The sequence below is a fragment of the Engystomops pustulosus genome, chromosome 5 (genome assembly GCF_040894005.1).
Source record: "Engystomops pustulosus chromosome 5, aEngPut4.maternal, whole genome shotgun sequence".
NCBI lineage: Eukaryota > Metazoa > Chordata > Amphibia > Anura > Leptodactylidae > Engystomops > Engystomops pustulosus.
The window spans coordinates 41628597-41647882 of NC_092415.1; the positions used below are offsets into that span (position 1 = coordinate 41628597).

At 42.2% G+C, this 19286-nt stretch overlaps 1 protein-coding gene across 2 annotated transcripts in view; it reads right to left on the reverse strand.

The window, feature by feature from the left end:
* Positions 1-9442: 9442 nt before the first annotated feature.
* The window catches only part of ARFGEF1 (ARF guanine nucleotide exchange factor 1), a 95901-nt gene continuing 86057 nt past the window's right edge, over positions 9443-19286 (reverse strand). For both annotated transcript variants that reach the window (XM_072151740.1, XM_072151739.1), the window contains 10 exons: positions 18061-18190; positions 17346-17481; positions 16702-16840; positions 15865-15925; positions 14715-14847; positions 13975-14114; positions 12357-12525; positions 11935-12073; positions 10842-10959; positions 9443-10751 (listed from right to left, as the gene is read on the reverse strand). In XM_072151740.1, the coding sequence (XP_072007841.1) occupies positions 10524-10751; positions 10842-10959; positions 11935-12073; positions 12357-12525; positions 13975-14114; positions 14715-14847; positions 15865-15925; positions 16702-16840; positions 17346-17481; positions 18061-18190 (1393 nt within the window). In that variant the 3' untranslated portion in view covers positions 9443-10523. The remainder of the gene's footprint in view (positions 10752-10841; positions 10960-11934; positions 12074-12356; positions 12526-13974; positions 14115-14714; positions 14848-15864; positions 15926-16701; positions 16841-17345; positions 17482-18060; positions 18191-19286) is intronic.

A 19286-nucleotide genomic window follows, 5' to 3' on the forward strand; every position in this document is an offset into this window, starting at 1 on the left:
TTGGGGCGGTGAGATCACAGGGATAGCAAATTTATATAGGTTATATTAAGTTTTAGTAGATTGAGGCCAATAAGTTTTTGGTGTATGGACCTATGGTAAGTTTTTGCAGTATGTGCTGGCGTCTCAATTTTTAGCAATTTGAGACTTGTATGACTTTTGATAATTATTTTTCAAATATTTATGGATGGAAAAATGGCAAAAAAGTGTCGATTCGGACATCTGGGAGCTATTTTCCATAACAGTGTTCACTGCTATCTAACAAAGTTATCATTTTTACTGTTCATTTTTATATTTGTTCTAGGGAATGGGGGGTTATTTAATCTTTTTTTTTTTACTATTATTTCAGACCCCCTAGGGTACTTTAACCCTGGAGGATCTGATCACTCATACTATATACTGAAATACTACTGTATTGCAGTATATAGTAATTTTATTGCTGATCTCCAATACGTCTGGTATCATGGCAGCAGGGCCGCATCTGCCAAGGCACCAGCGTAATTGATAGGCAGAGCGCTGCAGCACGGCTCCCCATGTGTGAACCGCTCAGCAGGACACAGGCCAGGGCCTGATGACTTCATTACTTACGCCGGCCTGTGTAACTACACACATGGCTGCTGGCGGAAAAGGAGCTGCGAGGGAGCGCTGGGGCTGGAGGTAAGTACATGGTTTATTATTTTTATGGGTGTCAGTTATATATACTACTAATACTGGGCAAGGCTGCATATTACTGGGGGGCTGTATAATGGGGGGGCTGTGTATACTGGGGAAGCTTTGTATTACTGGGGGGCTGTGTATACTGGGGGAAGCTTTGTATTACTGGGGGGCTGTATACTGGGCGGCTGTGTATACTGGGGAAGCTTTGTATTAATGGGGGGCTGTGTATACTGAGGGAAGCTTTGTATTACTGGGGGGCTGTGTATACTGGGGGAAGCTTTGTATTACTGGGGGGCTGTGTATACTGGGGGAAGCTTTGTATTACTGGGGGGCTGTGTATACTGGGGGAAGCGCTGTATTACTGGGGGGCTGTGTATATTGGGGGAAGCTTTGTATTACTGGGGAGAATGTGTGCTACTGGGGGGGTGTAGCTCTATATACTGTCTGTGGGGGATCTGTATATAGAGATGGCCTTATATGGAGTACTGTATATCATTTAATTTGGGGTTATGTATATGGGGGTTATAAATAAAATAGGGGAACTTTATATGAACGGGTGTCTTTATAATTTAGCACGGTGCTGTAATTCAGGGGGCCTGGTATATATAATAAATTGTGGGTGCTGTAAATAAATTATTCGGTAGACTATATAAAGGATGTTTTAAGTCGGCAATAGTGTGTTCAGTCGTGTTGTAAAGATGTATGTATTAGGAACACACTCCATTATACTGTAAGTGACTATGGTATTTTTAGGGGTGCAGTATGGAGCTGTGCTGAAGACAATTGACTGTGAATTCAGCAGAGATAAACCATGGGCGGGAGAAATCGTAAAGTAGTCCTCTTCCTGATGGAGCAGATTATCCCCTGTAAGGTAGTGGATATTAGATATCACTAAAGTCTGTGTCATTGACTGACTACTACTGTGTGAGGTAGCATCATCAAGCTCAGGGGCAGCATTTTAAATTTTTGCATCAGGCAGCAAAAATGTTAGAATTAGCCCTGCATGGCAGGCCTACGAGTGTGGACTGTAGTCTGACATGACAACTGATCAGTAGTAATGTCGGGAGCCCGAGAGCTCTTTCCATATAGCCCTAGCAGCACTAGGACGTTATAGTATGTTGTAATGCACAAAAGGGTTAATATCAAATTAATAGAAACAAAAACCTTTGCTTAAGGAAGGGGGCATCATGCTATGTGAGATGAGATTACATCAGGCAGAGGGAGGGGGAAGAAAGGATGAGACAGTGTAACAGTCTGTGAATCTACAGCACAGAGGGGGCCATGCTTGATTTTCTGTATATATGAGTGTAATATGAATAAGTCTGCTATGGGGCCCTGCCTCTCCTGGATACGCCCCTGTATGTAACTGTTATATGGGCTGAAATTGCAGGGACAACTTTTTAACCCTTTCACAACCAGTGACGTAATAGCGGGTTAACCCGCACATCACCGCCCGCAAAGTTGTTAGAGATTGCTGCACCCTATGATGTCATCAGGGAGGGGCGATCCATTGCCATGAGAGCCTCGGGTCTTCCAAAGACCCAAGGCTGTCTTGTTTCAATCCATTGATTACAATTTGCACATTGTAATGAATGAGGAGGAACCAACCCATATACTGCCAAACACATTAGTTATCGCCACATCCGAAAATGTTCGATCTATCAAAATATAATAACAGTTTTTTACTGCATTTGAACCCGTAACCGAAAATAGCACCCAAAGTTGAAAATGACACTTTTGAAAAATATTAAAACATCAATAAAAAGTGATCAAAAGGTCATACAGTCCTAAAAATGGTAGCATTGAAAACTTCATCAAAATTCGCAAAAAAAAGACACCACCCACAGCTCTGTACACCGAAGTATAAAAAGTTATTAGTGCCAGAAGACGGCAAAATAAAAAAAACTAATTCCACACAAGTTTTTTTTTCATTTTTGTAAATGTCTGAAAACAGTATAAAACCCATACAAATGTGGTATCCCCGTGATCACACCAACCCAAATAATAAAGTAGACATGCCATTTGGGGCGCACAGTGAAAGCCCTAAATTCCAAGCCCACAAGAAAACGGTGCAAATGGGGTTTTTCACCAATTTCACTGCATTTTGAATTTTATTTCCGCTTCCCAGTACATGGCATGGAAGTGCAATTTGTTACGCAGAAAACAAGCCGTCATACAGCTCTGTACGTGTAAAAAAGGTGGAGGGAGTCACATTGCACCCTGTCAGCACTAGCTGTGATAGTAACTAGAAATTGTCTTTCTGAGACAGTAGATGGCGATAGAGCACAGGGTTTTTAAAGAAATCATAGCGCCCCCCGCTCCCCCCATCCCAAATTTTGACAGATAAGAATTATCCCTTATCAGACTAGTCAGAGAACTAGATAATATCCGATTATCAGAATTGTTGAGGCAATAAATCAGAACAATTCAACGCTACCTCAATAATAGAATTTCTGAAAAGTTGAAAGTGTAAAGTTATAATGATTTTACTAAATTCTCATATGTGGGGGAATCATATGCTCCTATGTCCATAATGTACTGCTTGCCCACTTTTCTTTACAAAGTTCTGGCATTTTCTGTTCTGAAAGTGTTTGGCAAAAATCCTTCTCCCCAGAAGCAAAGTGGGCGGAGACTAACGAGAATCCCAATACATGATCCCAGGAGCGCTGCTGTCCCCCCTGCAGGCTGGGACTCCTTGCATCACATATTCACATTTCACTAGAATGCTTGGATTCCCATTGCCAGAACTGTCCGCAGTCCATGAAATCTTCCCAGTTCACGGTCCCACGGATTGTTTGCGCTGAGGTGGCACAAAGGAATAAAGGGGCATTTTTTATATCCGGGGGGCTGCGAATACTGAGCTTAGCTCTGGTAACATCATTAGTTACTATGTGGTTGGGGTACATAAAACACATGTACACACGTTTAAGATGTAATTGTGTCAGAATTGGTAGTATTATAATGTAGCTTCTAATTGTACACTTCTATAATCACTTTAAGGTGATTATTTTATATTGAGACATTGCTGTGCGTACTATCCCTGTAATGTGACATCACTGTGTGTACTATCCCTGTACTGTGACATCACTGTGTGTATTATTCCTGTACTGTGACATCACTGTGTGTACTATCCCTGTACTGTGACATCACTGTGTGTACTATCCCTGTACTGTGACATCACTGTGTGTACTATCCCTGTACTGTGACATCACTGTGTGTATTATCCCTGTACTGTGACATCACTGTGTGTACTATCCCTGTACTGTGACATCACTGTGTGCATTATCCCTGTACTGTGACATCACTGTGTGTACTATCCCTGTACTGTGACATCACTGTGTGTACTATCCCTGTACTGTGACATCACTGTGTGTACTATCCCTGTACTGTGACATCACTGTGTGTATTATCCCTGTACTGTGACATCACTGTGTGTACTATCCCTGTACTGTGACATCACTGTGTGTACTATCCCTGTACTGTGACATCACTGTGTGTATTATCCCTGTACTGTGACATCACTGTGTGTATTATCCCTGCACTGTGACATCAGTGTGTATTATCCCTGCACTGTGACATCACTGTGTGTATTATCCCTGTACTGTGACATTACAGTGTGTATTATTCCTGTACTGTGACATCAGAGTGTTTTATCCCTGTGCTGTGACATCACTGTGTATTATCTCTGTGCTGTGACATCACTGTGTGTATTATCCCTGTACTGTGACATCACTGTGTGTATTATCCATGTGCTATGAAATCACTGTGTGTTTTATCCCTGTGCTGTGACATCACTGTGTGTATTATTCCTGTACTGTGACATCACTGTGTGTATTATCCCTGTACTGTGACATCACTGTGTGTATTATCTCTGTACAGTGACATCACTGTGTGTATTATCCCTGTACCGTGACATCACTGTGTGTATTATCTCTGTACAGTGACATCACTGTGTGTTTTATCCCTGTGCTGTGACATCACTGTGTGTATTATCCATGTACCGTGACATCACAGTGTGTTTTATCCCTGTGCTGTGACATCACTGTGTATTATCTCTGTACTGTGACATCACTGTGTGTATTATCTCTGTACTGTGACATCACTGTGTGTATTATTCCTGTACTGTGACATCACTGTGTGTATTATCTCTGTACTGTGACATCACTGTGTGTATTATCTCTGTACTGTGACATCACTGTGTGTATTATCCCTGTACTGTGACATCACTATGTGCATTATCCCTGTACTGTGACATCACTGTGTGTATTATCCCTGTACTGTGGCATCACTATGTGCATTATCCCTGTACTGTGACATCACTGTGTGTATTATCCCTGTACTGTGACATCACTGTATTATCTCTGTACTGTGACATCACTGTGTGCATTATCTCTGTACTGTGACATCACTAGGGCATTAGAATGGTTTTTAGTGTTGGGCAGCCTGTTTCTAATAAAATAGCAAAATTCTAAAAGAAAGTCAACCTGTTAAATAATAAATGTGCCTGCAATAACTCCTCACAAGAATGTGTTACATGTAATAACTTCTCAGAACTATTGAGAACTTATTTCAATTCTTCCAAAAAACTTGGCTGCTATTTCCAACCAAATATAGATTCTCATTGAAGGTGTAAGGATCCTGTTTCCTGACCCCCTAGAGAAGATCAGGCGGCGGGCACAGCCGAGAACAGAGGAAGAACCAGGATGAAGAGAACATCTATTCTTAATACATAGAAACAGATCCGTGTTATGTAACAGAATAAGACATTTTATTCAGTGCTTACATTTATTTTAAAGGAAATGGAGAGATTTCATAAAAGGAGCCTGTTCAATTTTATGTCAGAAACAGTGCCACCCTTGTCCATAGGCCGAGTGTGGTACTGCAGTTTAGCCAAGTGAATATCAATCCAAATCGTATCCTGATGTGGGCACTAGTTTATGATGTGCCACATGATTTATGGGGATATAAGTTTATTGTGCACATCATTGCTGGATATTTTATCAAATTGTACATAGGCTTTGAACAAAATGTGTATAAATTCAATAGTATATTGTGTGTACATACACATATTTTGTATAATTCTCATTTCTCCCTGAGCTGGTGGGGGGAGACTAGCTGCTATGATGTCCCATCACTGTTCCCTTCAATCAGAGGGATCATATAGAACATTATAACACAGTACTGACTCGTATTAAAGTCATGACTCACTTGTACCAATCCATTCAAAATCAAGGGAGTGTTGGAAATTGCTGAGCACAGCGCTCATAGACAGGGAATAAGAGTGTCAGAGATAACTGAGCACTATGCTCTGCCATTTCCAATTCTCCCATAGTACTGATTGGAGCAGCAAGACCCGTGCACCACCCGTCCCTGCATCAGTTAGTGAGAATGGGTCCCAAGGAATCTACATGTGTGCTAACAGGCTGCCACATCTGCTCTGCTCCTTCCCTGACAAGCAGGCCAGAAAGCCATTGCTATTGGATCCTCTCTAATGATGCCGAGGCCTGACTGTGGGTGAGTGACTTTTACATCAATAGGATCCATATAAATATTCCTGCAATCTCAATTAAATGTATGATCAGTAACATCCAGCAGATCACACGCTAAACTTTGTGTTTTCGCCCCTCTAATTGCATCTGCAGCAACAGGAGTGGCCATAGCTTGGAAGCACATACATCTGCATGCTGGGGAGGCAGAGAGATGAGCGTTTCTTCCCCCCTCCCCTCTCATGCTCGTTTGCATATTGAAGAGCGAAGTATGCTTAAAGAGCGAATCCTGCAAGAGGGGGCACACGCCAGTATGTCAGTGTGCTTGGTTTACAATCCTTCATCCTGGTGGTAGATTTCTTTTAACCTCTTCTCTCCCAACCCACCACTAATGATGCTACTTTGATCCTCTCATACAAGCGGTCAGCATGGGATTTCAGTATAGCATGTGACAATGGCTGCCGCACTTGTTACATAAGCATCACTGCTCAGGCCCAGTTCACACTTGCATCTTGCCTTTCCGTTGCACTCTTCATATTAGGAGAGATTAATGATAACTAAAAACTTCCACCTTCCGCCCTCCATAGTCTTTAATGGCCCTTCCATTATGTATCCTTACTTATAGAGGCAAAAGGACGTGGGCGGCTGTGCCAATTCAGGTGAAAAGGAACGCGCCAAACCTAAGTGTGAATCTAGTCTTGTGCCGTGCTGCTGTAGTATGGCAGGAGACTACGGTCACATGTTTGCTGCTTATAATTGGGCTGTGCTGTCAGAGACCATTTTGGTGGAGTGGGAATTAAATGGGCCAACTCCAACTCCAAAAGTATGTAATAAACTTTTACAATTCGTTCACTGCATGTGCTGAATATTTTTTTCATCAGAATTTGGGGAAATTATGAAATATACTACCCATACTCAGTAGTGAAGCTCCTCCCCTAGAGATCAGAGGGGAAGGAATGTCTGCACTTATTTTAGAATTGCTAGAGTAATCAGGACCTTAGTAAAGCTGGGTGCAGACTGGCTTCCGTACATAAAAGAGGTGCCTGAACTGCTCAGACCTGAGCTGGATGACTCATACACAGCAGCTGGGGGATGGTGCAGCAATTGATTACTTCTGCCTGTCAGGGACAACACAGTGATGACGTATTCTTAGCTTATGCTGGGCAGGACAAGGCTGGAGCAGAGCATAATTTGGAGAAGCACTGGAGCTGCCACAGGAGCAATATAGCCTTATTATCATAATTTTAGAATTTATTTTATTTTTTTTTCCAGAAAAACCCCTTTGTTCAAGGATTAAACAAGATATGTTTCTGCATCAGTGTCGCTACAGCATTCTCAATGTATGTTTGGTACATAATGCATAAAAGCAAATGGTAGGTTTCCTTTTCTCTCTGTATACATAGAATATGAGGGGAAAACTGTTTTCTAACAACTCATTCAGAAACACACATGAAAAGTACTGTAGGTACAGAACTCAGGTCTTCATGTTATCTAGCACTGCTAGACTCTGCAACCTTAGGGTGTGAAACATCGGAGAAAAGCCGGATGTTAAAAGTTTAACCGTCCATCAAAGCTGAATGTTCATGAGGCAATTCCTCTGTGTAGGCAGTCCCCGCGTTACCTACAAGATCGGTTCTGTAGGTTTGTTCTTAAGTTGAATGTGTATGTAAGTCAGAACTGTACATTTTATAATTGTCACTCCAGACAAAATTTTTTTTGGTCTCTGTGACAATTGGATTTTAAAGATGTTGGATTGTCATAAGAACCAGGATTAACAGCAAATCTTAATTACAGACACCTGTGATAACTGTTATAGCTGATTATTGTAGCCTAGGGCTAAAGTACAGTAAATTACCAACATCCAGAGGTCCATTTATAACTAGGGGTTGTATGTAAGTCGGGTGTTCTTAAGTAGGGGACTGCCTGTATCTAGAAATTGGCAGAGATGTTGCCTGTGAGGTTACTGCATTGTCACCAACATAAGCCAGTGTAGAGAGGCTGTTCTCTAGCCTTTAGATAATGAGGTCAGACCTGAGGTCATCTATAAGTTAGGATCTGATGGAGACGATACTGTTTTTAAGAACAAATTCATAGACTCACTAAAAGAATACTATTTAGTGCATTTTTGTTGAAAACTGTTTTTTTCCCCCACATAATAAATTGGAATTTTGCAAAACACTAAAGTTATAGTACTAAGGTTTATGTTCTATGTAAATAACTTGGTTATTGTATTATAATGGCGATAAAAAGCCTTTTGCTGAAAATTCATTATCACTTAAACACCTAGAAATACTCACCTCGGCTCCTCTTCATCGTGATCCCGGCAATGTCCTCCGGGATCACCTAGAAAACACTTCTAATCAGCCGTCCGGAGCGTGAGGAAGAGATGTGACACAGAGCATGGATGAATTCACGTGACGTCACCTCCCACTCCCAGCATGGGTGTGTCAAGACTAGCGGAGGACAGCGCCAGGATCAAAACAAAGAGGTGCGGAGGTGAGTATTTCTAGGTGTTTTTTTACTTTTACGAAGTCGTAGATTTCCTTTAAACATGCCCCATGAACGTGGGTGTCGGAGTCAGGAAGATTAAAGGGGTATTCCCATCTGGGCATTCATGTTTAATTTAATTTATCTGCCATATATAAACATTTCTTAAATTGGATGTTATTAAAAAATGTTCTTGTGTTCAAATAATTTCTCATAAATGTAGCCATGTTGTCCCTTAGAAACAAGATAGCTTCCTTGGATACGACCACCCCAGACTTTGACAGCGGTGGCCAGAAATGTGCTACCGAGCCCTGCCTGACCACCTGGATCCAGGGTTCATCACCACAGGACGGCTGTGGGACATCTTATCTTTGTGCAATTCCTCCAGCAGATGTGGTCATATCCAAGGACAGTCTTGTTTCTAAGGGCCATATGAATACATATATGATAATTTATCTTCACACAGGTAAAAATGTTTAATAACATCTAATTGAAGAAATGTATATATAAGGCAGATTAATTAAACTGAAAATGAATGCCCAGGCGAGAATACCCCTTTAATTTCGGAGGTGTGCCTTACTGACTCCACAGCCCTGCTTATAATCATAGATCAGGAGGTTCAAAGGAGCATCTAGCTGTAACGTTTTTTACATATATACTCGTATATATTGGTTGTCCGCTCCCTACAAGTGAGCATAAAACTAGCACCCCCTGTACATGACCCTGGCGATATATGAGATGGTAAACCACAAGGTGTGGTAGAGTAATGAGGGCAATCCCCTGATGATACGTAACATACGCACCAAGAGTCCGGCTTGGTTTGCAATGATGAAAAGAATTCAAAAACTTTATTGACCTATAACCTGATTAGATTATGCCAGATGAGAACCAATATAGTACAGAAAGTTGTACAGAATTTTACATAGAAAACTTTACAGGTCGGTACCATATACATCATGTCGAATAACTCTATATCCACCGCGGTAAGGAATGCTCGACACTTTAATCTCGTTTTCTCGTTTTTTGTTACCATTGAAGCACAATTCACAGTAGTGATATAGTTTCCGGAAGTAGAGGAGGAAAAAAAAAAAAAAAAGAATCTTCCCACAGGCCAAACCAAAGCCAAAATTTGTTACTTTTATATATTTAACATTAATTTTCTGTACAGAGTGAAATCTACATCAAACATAAGGAACATAATTAGAACAGCAGACGTTACCTAGACTTCAAGTTCCAGGTCACTGGAGGAATTGCTCTTCATTTTATTCGAAGCCCTACTTATTATTTTTACATCGCGACATTGTCAGCTTCTGCTTCGGGGAAAAAAAAAAAAAGTCAGCAGCAGTAAACGCCAGGGCTAAAAGAGAGTAGTACAGGAAAAAAAAAAAAACTAAAAAAATATTCATTTATTTTCCCCCAAATCACAAAAAACAAACAAAAAAAAAAAACCTAGTGCATTCAAATAAACGATAAAATAACCGGGATCTGCAGTAAATCAGCGAGAAAAGGAAAAAAAAAAATCAAATATTGCAGGAAGATCGGTGTATAGTGTTTCCTCGTGGTTTATATTATATTACAGGCCGGCACTTCTGTACATTTAACCCAGTAGTTCAGAGTGCAACGTAAAATAGCGACCTTCCCCGGCGTGAAAGGGTTAATCCTTCCGCGGGGAAAGGAAAAGCTGGATTTTTGCCATTGAATCACTTGAGCGCAGTCCCTCATGTTAATCTTATAGGTTGTATACAGGTTGTACATCCCTGGAGCTGTTGTACTGTACAGCAGTAAGGGGTCTGTACAGAGACGGTGGTCACCACAAGACAGTCCGGAGTGTAATGAAGTGACAGCGTCCGCACCAGCAGCTGTACCATTAAAACCGCAGTAGAAAACCATTCAAATTCATAGGTTGTCTTGGGAGGCCGGCCGCTGGCCCTCTTCCTCCGCCGACTTAAAATCAGTAGCCTCCTGTCCTGATCTGTCCTGGTCCAGATCTGGGGGTAGGGAGATTTTAAAAACAAGCCCGATTCGATGGAAAAATCTTCTGAGGATAGCCCGCAGTTCTGGGATCAAGTCAAACTGCATGGTTTCACACAGAAGTGGATAGTAGCAGGAGGCGTGAGCTCTGAACTGGAAGGAGGAAGAAGGAAATGATGAGTCGGAAAGAATTGGTCCTGTTTGGAAAGTAAATGGTTACTATTGGCAGGGACTAAAACCTACCCGGTCATCACTGATCTTCAAGACCTTTGTGAGGAACAGTAGCAGAAGATTAGTCCAGGCTTCTCGGTGACTTTCAGATGTGAGGGTTAAGAAGTAACTCAAAGCTTCACTGCAGACACTGTAAAAAGAAGCGAGCGATGTAGTACATCATATGTTGTACAGATAGATGAGACAATACATAGATGGAGGTTAGATGGCAGATAGATATATTAAGCAAACAGATAGATGATCTTTACATAGATGAACAATAGATACTTTACATAGCTAGACAAGATAGACAATTAATAGATAATTAGATGGGTAACGCTAATTCATTTGTGAATATCTTGACAGATGGATCATTTAAAGTGAAATTGTCAACATGAGTGTAATTTTTATCTGGTGACAGGTTCCAATAGCCTATGCTATACTGACTTAAATGCCTTTGTCATCATTTCAGTAGTTTATATAAGTTCATTTCACATTACCTGGCTCCCTGCCAGCAGCGTGTGGTTAGTCTCAGGGGAGGGGCAGCTGCAGCTTGAGTCAGTATTCTCTCCTCCCAACTCATGCAGTTCCCTCACTCCGCCATACTTCTTGTCATGTGCTTTGACAACCCAGGGAGGGAGGGAGATGGTGTGGAGGAGATGAAGAATACATGAGGAGACACAGGCTGCAGCGGCCCCTCCCCGGGGACTCGCCACATGCTGCTGGCAGGGAGCTACCAAAATAATTTAGAAATGCCTATCAAGGGCATTTTTAAAGGACACCAGATTTACTGCTGGTAGACTGCGTCATGCTCGTTACCTTAGGGAGGGTCCTGTTGTTTGTTTTAGCCTTCTGGCTCTGGACGCTCATAAATAAGGACTTCCCCATTATCTTTATTTATCCTAGTGCTGCTCTCAAGCGCTGCCTGTCTGCAAGTCTCGCGCATGTGCGAGACTTGCAGAGCAGGTAATGAGCAGGACATTGTGGATAGTCTACCACCAGAAAATCTGGCGGTAGATGTCCTTTAACATCAGCATAGCATATGTTATAGAGCCTGTCAGCAGCTAAAAATGACATTCCTGGTGATAGGTTCCCTTTAAGCAGAGAGAGGCGCATATACACTTACTTGAGCAATCGCAGCTGAACCTCATCCCAAGCGTTCCTGCGGCTCTCGTCCATGTACATGCGGAACAGGATCCGTAATCCACAGGCGAGGCTGCTCGTCTCCTGTTTCAGGAGGTTTGGCTTTGATTTTCCCTTGAATCCTTAAGTGAATTATAAAAAATAATGATTTAGTCTCTTTAAAAGTAAATACATGTTAAATGACCTCCCCCAGATTTATTTTTCTTTAAATCAAGCAGAAGAGATATAAAGCAAGCAGAGATCTAGAAAACCGTGAGGGATTGCTGCAGAAAGTACACAAACAATAACAATTATTTACTGAAAGTGGAACATCCCTTTAATATTTCTGCACCTTCACAATCACATTGGATACGATCAGCCCCATGTAATTGTTCTCTTGCAGGGACAGACATCAGAGATACTAACCTGCCTTCCACAGAGCAGTCCTTTGCTCATTATTAGAGTTAAAAGCTTTTGCAAATCTGTGAGATTCGAGGAGACAGTCGAGGAGTTTGAAGAGTTGCTGAGATGTGAGGAAGCGATACATGCCTTGGTCCTGAGTGTCCACATGGACATCAAAATAACCAGCGTCCCTCTGTGCATGATACAAAGTCATTAGACAGGTTGTGTTATACAATAGGCAAAGAGAACCAACAGTGGCCACAGGGGAGCAGAGAATATGAGCAGTGATAGATATCATCAGGTTGTCTGACTGAAAAGGAGATATAATAGATTTCAAGGCATTCTTCATTTTTTATTAAAAATTCCTGTCTCTTTTATCTTATTACATCACAGACATCTCTCCCCAGAATAGATGTGGGTCAGTAGAGTTCACAGCTAAATTTACCACCAAAGACCACTGATGGGTTTGATCATGGCCGTCTTTGGAAATGCGGTTCAAAAAGAGGCAGAGCTGTACTGTGCATCATGTAGGAAATATAAGGGGAGATCAATCTTGTACGCCAGAATTCTGGAGTCATTGGTATCATTTGTTAAAGGGAACTTGTCACCAGGGACCTCATTTTCACTATAGACAGGTTGCAGAAGCTTATTACACCTGCAGTGCAAAATGCCTCTCTGCCTTTTCTAAGCATTTGCATTACTATATAATTGTGTTTTATAACTGACCTTGCATCCCGAAAAAATCCTGGGGTAGTCACAGGGGTTGGGCTCTGATTTGGATTTATTTCAAAAAACAACATGTGACTTGTCTGTGTTACTCACTCCTCAGAACTTAGCCCACACCTTTGTGCTCCTGTACAGGTCCTCCCTCCCGTCCCTTCATAGAGGTCACAGCCTGGTGAGCTGACATCAGTGGAGGAGGGAGGAGCTGTACAGGACCACAAAGGTGGGGGCTGAGATCTGAGGAGTTAGTTACACAGACAAGTCATGACAGCGGCAAGCAGTCGTACTAGGCGTATACTCACCCCGGAGTCTAGCAGCCGCCTCCTCAGCACGTCATCAGTTACTCCTCAATCCACTCCCTCTTTCCGATATGTTATTTGGCTGTCTCGCCGAAATCTTGCACATGTGCATAAGCCGCTTGCCTCTGTCATGCGCAGTAAGCATCTGAGTGGTCCGTGTCCTCAACCGCCTCACTGCGAATGCGGAATGCCTATCGGTGAGGCAGCGAAGTGACATATCGGAAAGGGGGACTGGATTGAGGAGTAACTGATGACGTGCTGAGGACGCGGCTGCGAGACCCAAGGGTGAGTATACAACCAGTCTGACTCGCTGGATTCTCTGCCTGGTTACCAGGTAGAGAATCAAAGTTCATTTTCTTTACTTGTGACCATTGATCAAGTTAGTTGAAAAAGGGGTGCCCTTAAGCATATAAAGCTCTATGGGAACCTAATGCTCAGGTTCCCTTTAACAAAAAGCAGAAGAACCCCTTTGTCTATACTGGCCATGTATTACCCAGATTAATCTTGCAGCATGATAGATTCCTATCTATGAGCAGAACAGAGGGTGGTCTGGGTAATACATACAGTAGTATACCATTGGGTACATAACATCATGGTATGAGTATCTCAGGAGTACACACCTGAGCGGCAGCCAGATTCTCCGCGTCCTCTTTCTTACTAGTCGCTGGGAAGAACACAATGTTGTCGATGGTCTGAATGAGTTCCAGTTGCACCACGCATTTTATTAACAGCGCCGAGAAAAGCTTCTGTTCCGGAAATTCTATTAAAAGAAAAAAAAAATAACAGAAAAGTCAAAGAAAATTTATTCATCTCTTGGAAGAAGTGAAAATCCTTTTCAAGTTCAAAGACACTTGTTATCTTCCACCTTCACCAGTTAATTATTGACAATCCGCTGCGCCTTATGTACATTATAATACATAATAATCACAGGTCCAAGCCCCATGGCATTAGCCGCCTGAGAGGTGCAGACATAACAGGAATAATGAGTTACTGAAGTTCTGAATGTTATGGTTAAAGAGATTGTCTAGGGAAGAAAACTTTTTTTATTATTCTTTGTTATGGCATATTAATCACACAGCCCTCTCTATATGCCAGCATGGAAAGCGATCGAGCTTGAGCTGTTTTCCGTGTGATGCTGGTTTGCCAATCATATGAATGGCTGCCCTGTAATACTACATTTCCCCTGCAGGGGTCACTGCAGGGAAATGCCTGGCTGATGACACTTCCCTAATCAAATCGCCTGTATCCCACAAACCTATGCACAGGGCCTTGGGCGATCACCCTAGGAGTCTCGATCTGTATTGGAAGTGTCTCTAACAGGACAGCCACTTAAACCTGCCCTGCCCTCAATACTACTTACTTGCTCCAGATCTTAACAAGTATGAGTCCTCAATGGCTACACTTGTCATTCCAGGCTGGGTAAACCGTCTGCCATCTGCTGACCGGGGCTGGATAGAGTCGTGTATATCAACAGATTTCTGAGATATAGAATCCTGACAGACACATAAATAAGATTGGTTAATTATGTCACAATTATAAGACCTTTCCCTTTATCCCTTTTACCAAAGGCCATTAAAAAGAAAACCCATAAAGTGATGCAAAACCCATGAGCAATAAAACTATTGCAGGCAACAAATATTTATAAATGAAATATATTCTACGGTTTAAAAAAACGGGTTGGGCCATCACTTTGTGTTTGCTCAGTAATGGGCTTAAAGGAAATCTACCATTTGATTTTATGCATTATGAAATAAACATACCTGAAAACACAATTATAAAATTATGATAATGAGACTGTCGCTCCTGTGGCTGGCCCAGCCCTTCTCCTCCCCCTAATTATGCTTTGATCCAGCCTGGTCCTGCCCCGCATAAGCTGAGAATATGTCATCACTATGTTGTCCCTGACAGGCAGAAGTAATCAATCGCTGCACCATCCCCCAGCTGGATAGCAGCTCAGGTTGATTAGTCCTGTCTGGACAGTTCAGGAAGCTCCGTGTAATGTGTTTATGTATGGCAGTCAGCAGCACCCAGGTTTCCCAAAGTCCTGAATTTTATAATAGTTTTTTGAGCAGGGTTTTAAAAAAAGATATGTTTCTGCTTCAGTGTCCTTACAGCATGTTTACAGTATGTTTGGTTCACAATGCATAAAAGCAAATGATAGATTTTCTTTAATGGTGGGACAATCATAAGAATGGGGGCCCCGCAGTTGGTGAAGTGAAGATGTACATGTTCGATCTGTGCCCTAGAAAATGGACAAGCTATGTCTGATAAAACCAGATTTACAGTCGCAAACCCAGTACAACTGAACAGAATGCAGCTTATTAGTTAACTTCAGCTGTACTGAGTTTCCGGCAGACACACGGACTGAGACTGTCGGACCTAATTTAGCCGTGTGCAAAGACCCCGATGGTTTAGGCACTATGAACCTGGGAAAAATATTAAAAAATGGCTTTACATGAGCCATAAAACAGACAGCAGTGACTATTTTATAGATCATGCAAAAAACTTACCAGCTTTTCAGACTGTGCACTTAGATCTATCTCTCCGGCCGCTGGTTTCCACGTTAATAACCTGTGTAAGCAGAGATGGCAAGATTCAGGCGAGAACAGCGGACGACTGTGTCTCTAGTTTCATCCTCTGGCCAGGAAATCCTTCCAGGACAAATCTCTGAGCATAATAGTGATATAGGAGCAGGGTAGAACCTAGGAGTACTACAGTACAGCTGCCAAGTACTTACCACTCCTGGGTCCTCTCCTGTACCTCGTACCATTCTGCTCTGTGTCCTGACGCCCGGCACATGTAACCAGCATCAGAAGAAAGCGTACATATTGAGGCAACAGTAGAGGACCCTGGAGCCGAGAGGACATCTCAGCAGCACTCATCAGCTATGGAAGCTCTTACTGGACTCTTCGAGGCTTTTGGTTGAGATAAATGTGGCTGTACTTTATGTACATGCTCAGTAGTGAAGTTCCTTTGTTACAGATCAGAGGGAAAATGCACTGGGTAATAATGCCCACATTTATCTCAGCCCCGCTGGAGTGACTTGGGGCTGTGGAGTCAGACTTGTGAGCATTTTGGTGGAGTTCGACTTCTCAACCCTGACTCCAAGTCCGAGTTGGAGTGAGAAGTCTACCAACTCACAAGACCTGCTGCACGGACCAGGATTTACAGACCTGTCCGTACTGTATGTGTCTGCATTACTTTTTGAGCTGTATATAAAAGTACAGGAAAATGAGCCTATACAATGACATGAACACTTATTTAGGGATATTGGACAGTAACGTACACAGAAGCATTAATATAGAAGTGCGTTTATCAAGCAGGACCTCTGAGGTTAAGGTACTCACGCGTTTGGAATCGTGGTCTTGAAGATATCCAGCATGCAGTTGCCGGTTTTGTCCCAGATTTCCAGGGTGAATTTTTCTCCGTTTAGAATAACAACATTTTCTAAACAATTTGTTCCAGAACGAGCGAGCTGTTCATTGTCTGCCACAGAAAGTAATGCAATTATTAACACGTAAAACCCGGAGATTCCCACATAAACGTTTCCTCACCCAGACATACTAATACTGTACAAAGTTAGAACAGAAAATATAACAATGCACCAGATTTACTGACGTGTGCGGCAGAATGATAATTGTGGCATAGTTTATGACTTTCAAGTATAACTTTACTTCTTTACATCTTCTAATAGTTTCTGCCATAAAATCTGCAGGTGCAAGTTAAGCCACAACCAATTTCCAGGAAGCCCAGACCCTCTAATGACAGACACCATAAGAAAAACCTGAATAATCCCTTTGGAATCTATTAGGCATTGATCATGTGATATCCTCGTCCGGCTGTCTTTTTTCTATAATTTATGCTGTAGATCTTTCTGTAGATATTAACACGCATTCATGTAAAGGCTTCCTGACTACTCCACTCTTGAGATGAGAAGAAGTGCCGCCTCGGCCGGAGATGATGTTCAGGCTGGAGGAGGCTGAGCGCTTACCTTGTTGTACACACCAGTAGAGCTGAGAGAAGATATCGTCCAGCAAGACATCACTGAGCACTTCAAAGTACTGGGTGAAGACATCACATATTGCATAGAGAGCGTGGTTGCATGTTGTCGTCATCCACTCTGCTTTCTGAGAACAGAAAATCCAAATTAAATTTACCAATCGTAACTTAGTTAGGCCTCATTCAGATGGCTGTTGTAGGGATGTATGTCTGGCCAACATATGTCCCCTGAGACGCCTATGGCGCCCGGGGGTGGAATGGGCGCTCACTGTGCAATTGCCACAAAAAAAAGATCAGAGTTTGCTATATTTTCAGCCGTAAGAATGGCCGAGCAGCACAGTTTTCTATGGAGAGGGGAGGGGTGAGCAGCGCTCCTCCCTCCTCCTCTCCAGCACGCTGATGTATGCTTCCCCAGCTACAGCCGGGCTACAAAACAGCCTTAGATAAAGGAAACCGGTCTACATGTTTCAACAAAGTGATTTGGGGCCAGGGGTGTAACTAGATAAAGCTCATATACATACACACACATTTATAGACCTATATACATAAACATACCGTTCTTCACTCATACACATATATAGAGAATATACACAACACATATACACACATATAGTGCCATATATAGACATACAGCATATACACATCATAGATACACACACATAACATGTATACATTATATATACTGTCGAACACACTGGCAGCCTCACCTCAGTCTGCTGCTCAGGTAGTTTCATGTTATCAAAGATCCTGAAGACAATCCGGAATAAATCCTGCCACCAATGCTTCTCATAGGTATGGCCGTACGTCTTCATGACCTCAAACATGACGGTCAGTCCCCTGCCCACAGAAGGAGAGATTATACAAAGAGCAAAAACTACAGGAACAACACAGTCATCAGAAAAAGTTACCACTTTCATAAAATTATCGCATATCATTCCGTCATCTTCTGTACAGATAGAATACTGTAGATGTTAAAGACGTTTCAGTGTGATGTGCCTAATCCCCCAGATAAAATCTACATCAGGTTTAATAAAATAGTGACGCCATCCAATAGGAGAACAAGCCATATATTTAGAGGGGTTTCTATAAATTCATGCTTATGACTGGTCATTAAAGGGACACAGTCAGCAGATTTTACCCCATTAAACGACCAGCCCCCTCAAGTAGGGGATGAAAAGTCCTTTCTACAATTCGCTCTTTTATGTGAAATTTCTCACTTTTACATATTAAAAAAAAATTTGCAAAGTCATGTGGAAGCCTGCAGAAAACGGTCATTTTTTTCTTTCCTTTTTTGCCAGAGATTCAGTGGTATCTGGTGTCATATTAAAGGGGCTGTCCAACTATTTCCAAAACTTTGCAGGTGGATTGATAAAAACAATAAACCTTTACTTACCTCCTCTGATGCTCCTGGTCTCCCGGACTGCGGACCATCGGAGCCGTGTCCATGTTTGTTTAGAGGGGGTCAGCACCTCGGCTCTGGCAGCCTCACCCATGCCTATGTCCCAGCGCTGATCAAGCACTTTATCTCCGGCTCACATTGTCAACTATACTTTTAATTTCCTGTATTTCTCGTTCCAAAGCTCTGAGGACCACAAGTCTGATGCAGTCTGAGAGATGAGATTCCCATCTTTAATACTACACCAAAAGCATAGTGACTATAGAGCCAAAAATAGAGACATCTGAATTAACATCCCCACCCAACAGACTCTAAACTTGATTTTTTTTTTTAAACGCGTCAACTTTTTCATAAAAGAGGAAATTGTAGATGAACGTTTCATGGGAGAAGTAGATTGGGGTAAAATCCAGTGACAGATGACAGAAAGACCATGTGCAGTGTCTATAGGTCCCTTTAATAATTGCTCTAGGCATTTCTTATAACTAGTGGATCAGATACCATGAAGACCACAAGACACCACTGCAGATTCCTGCACAC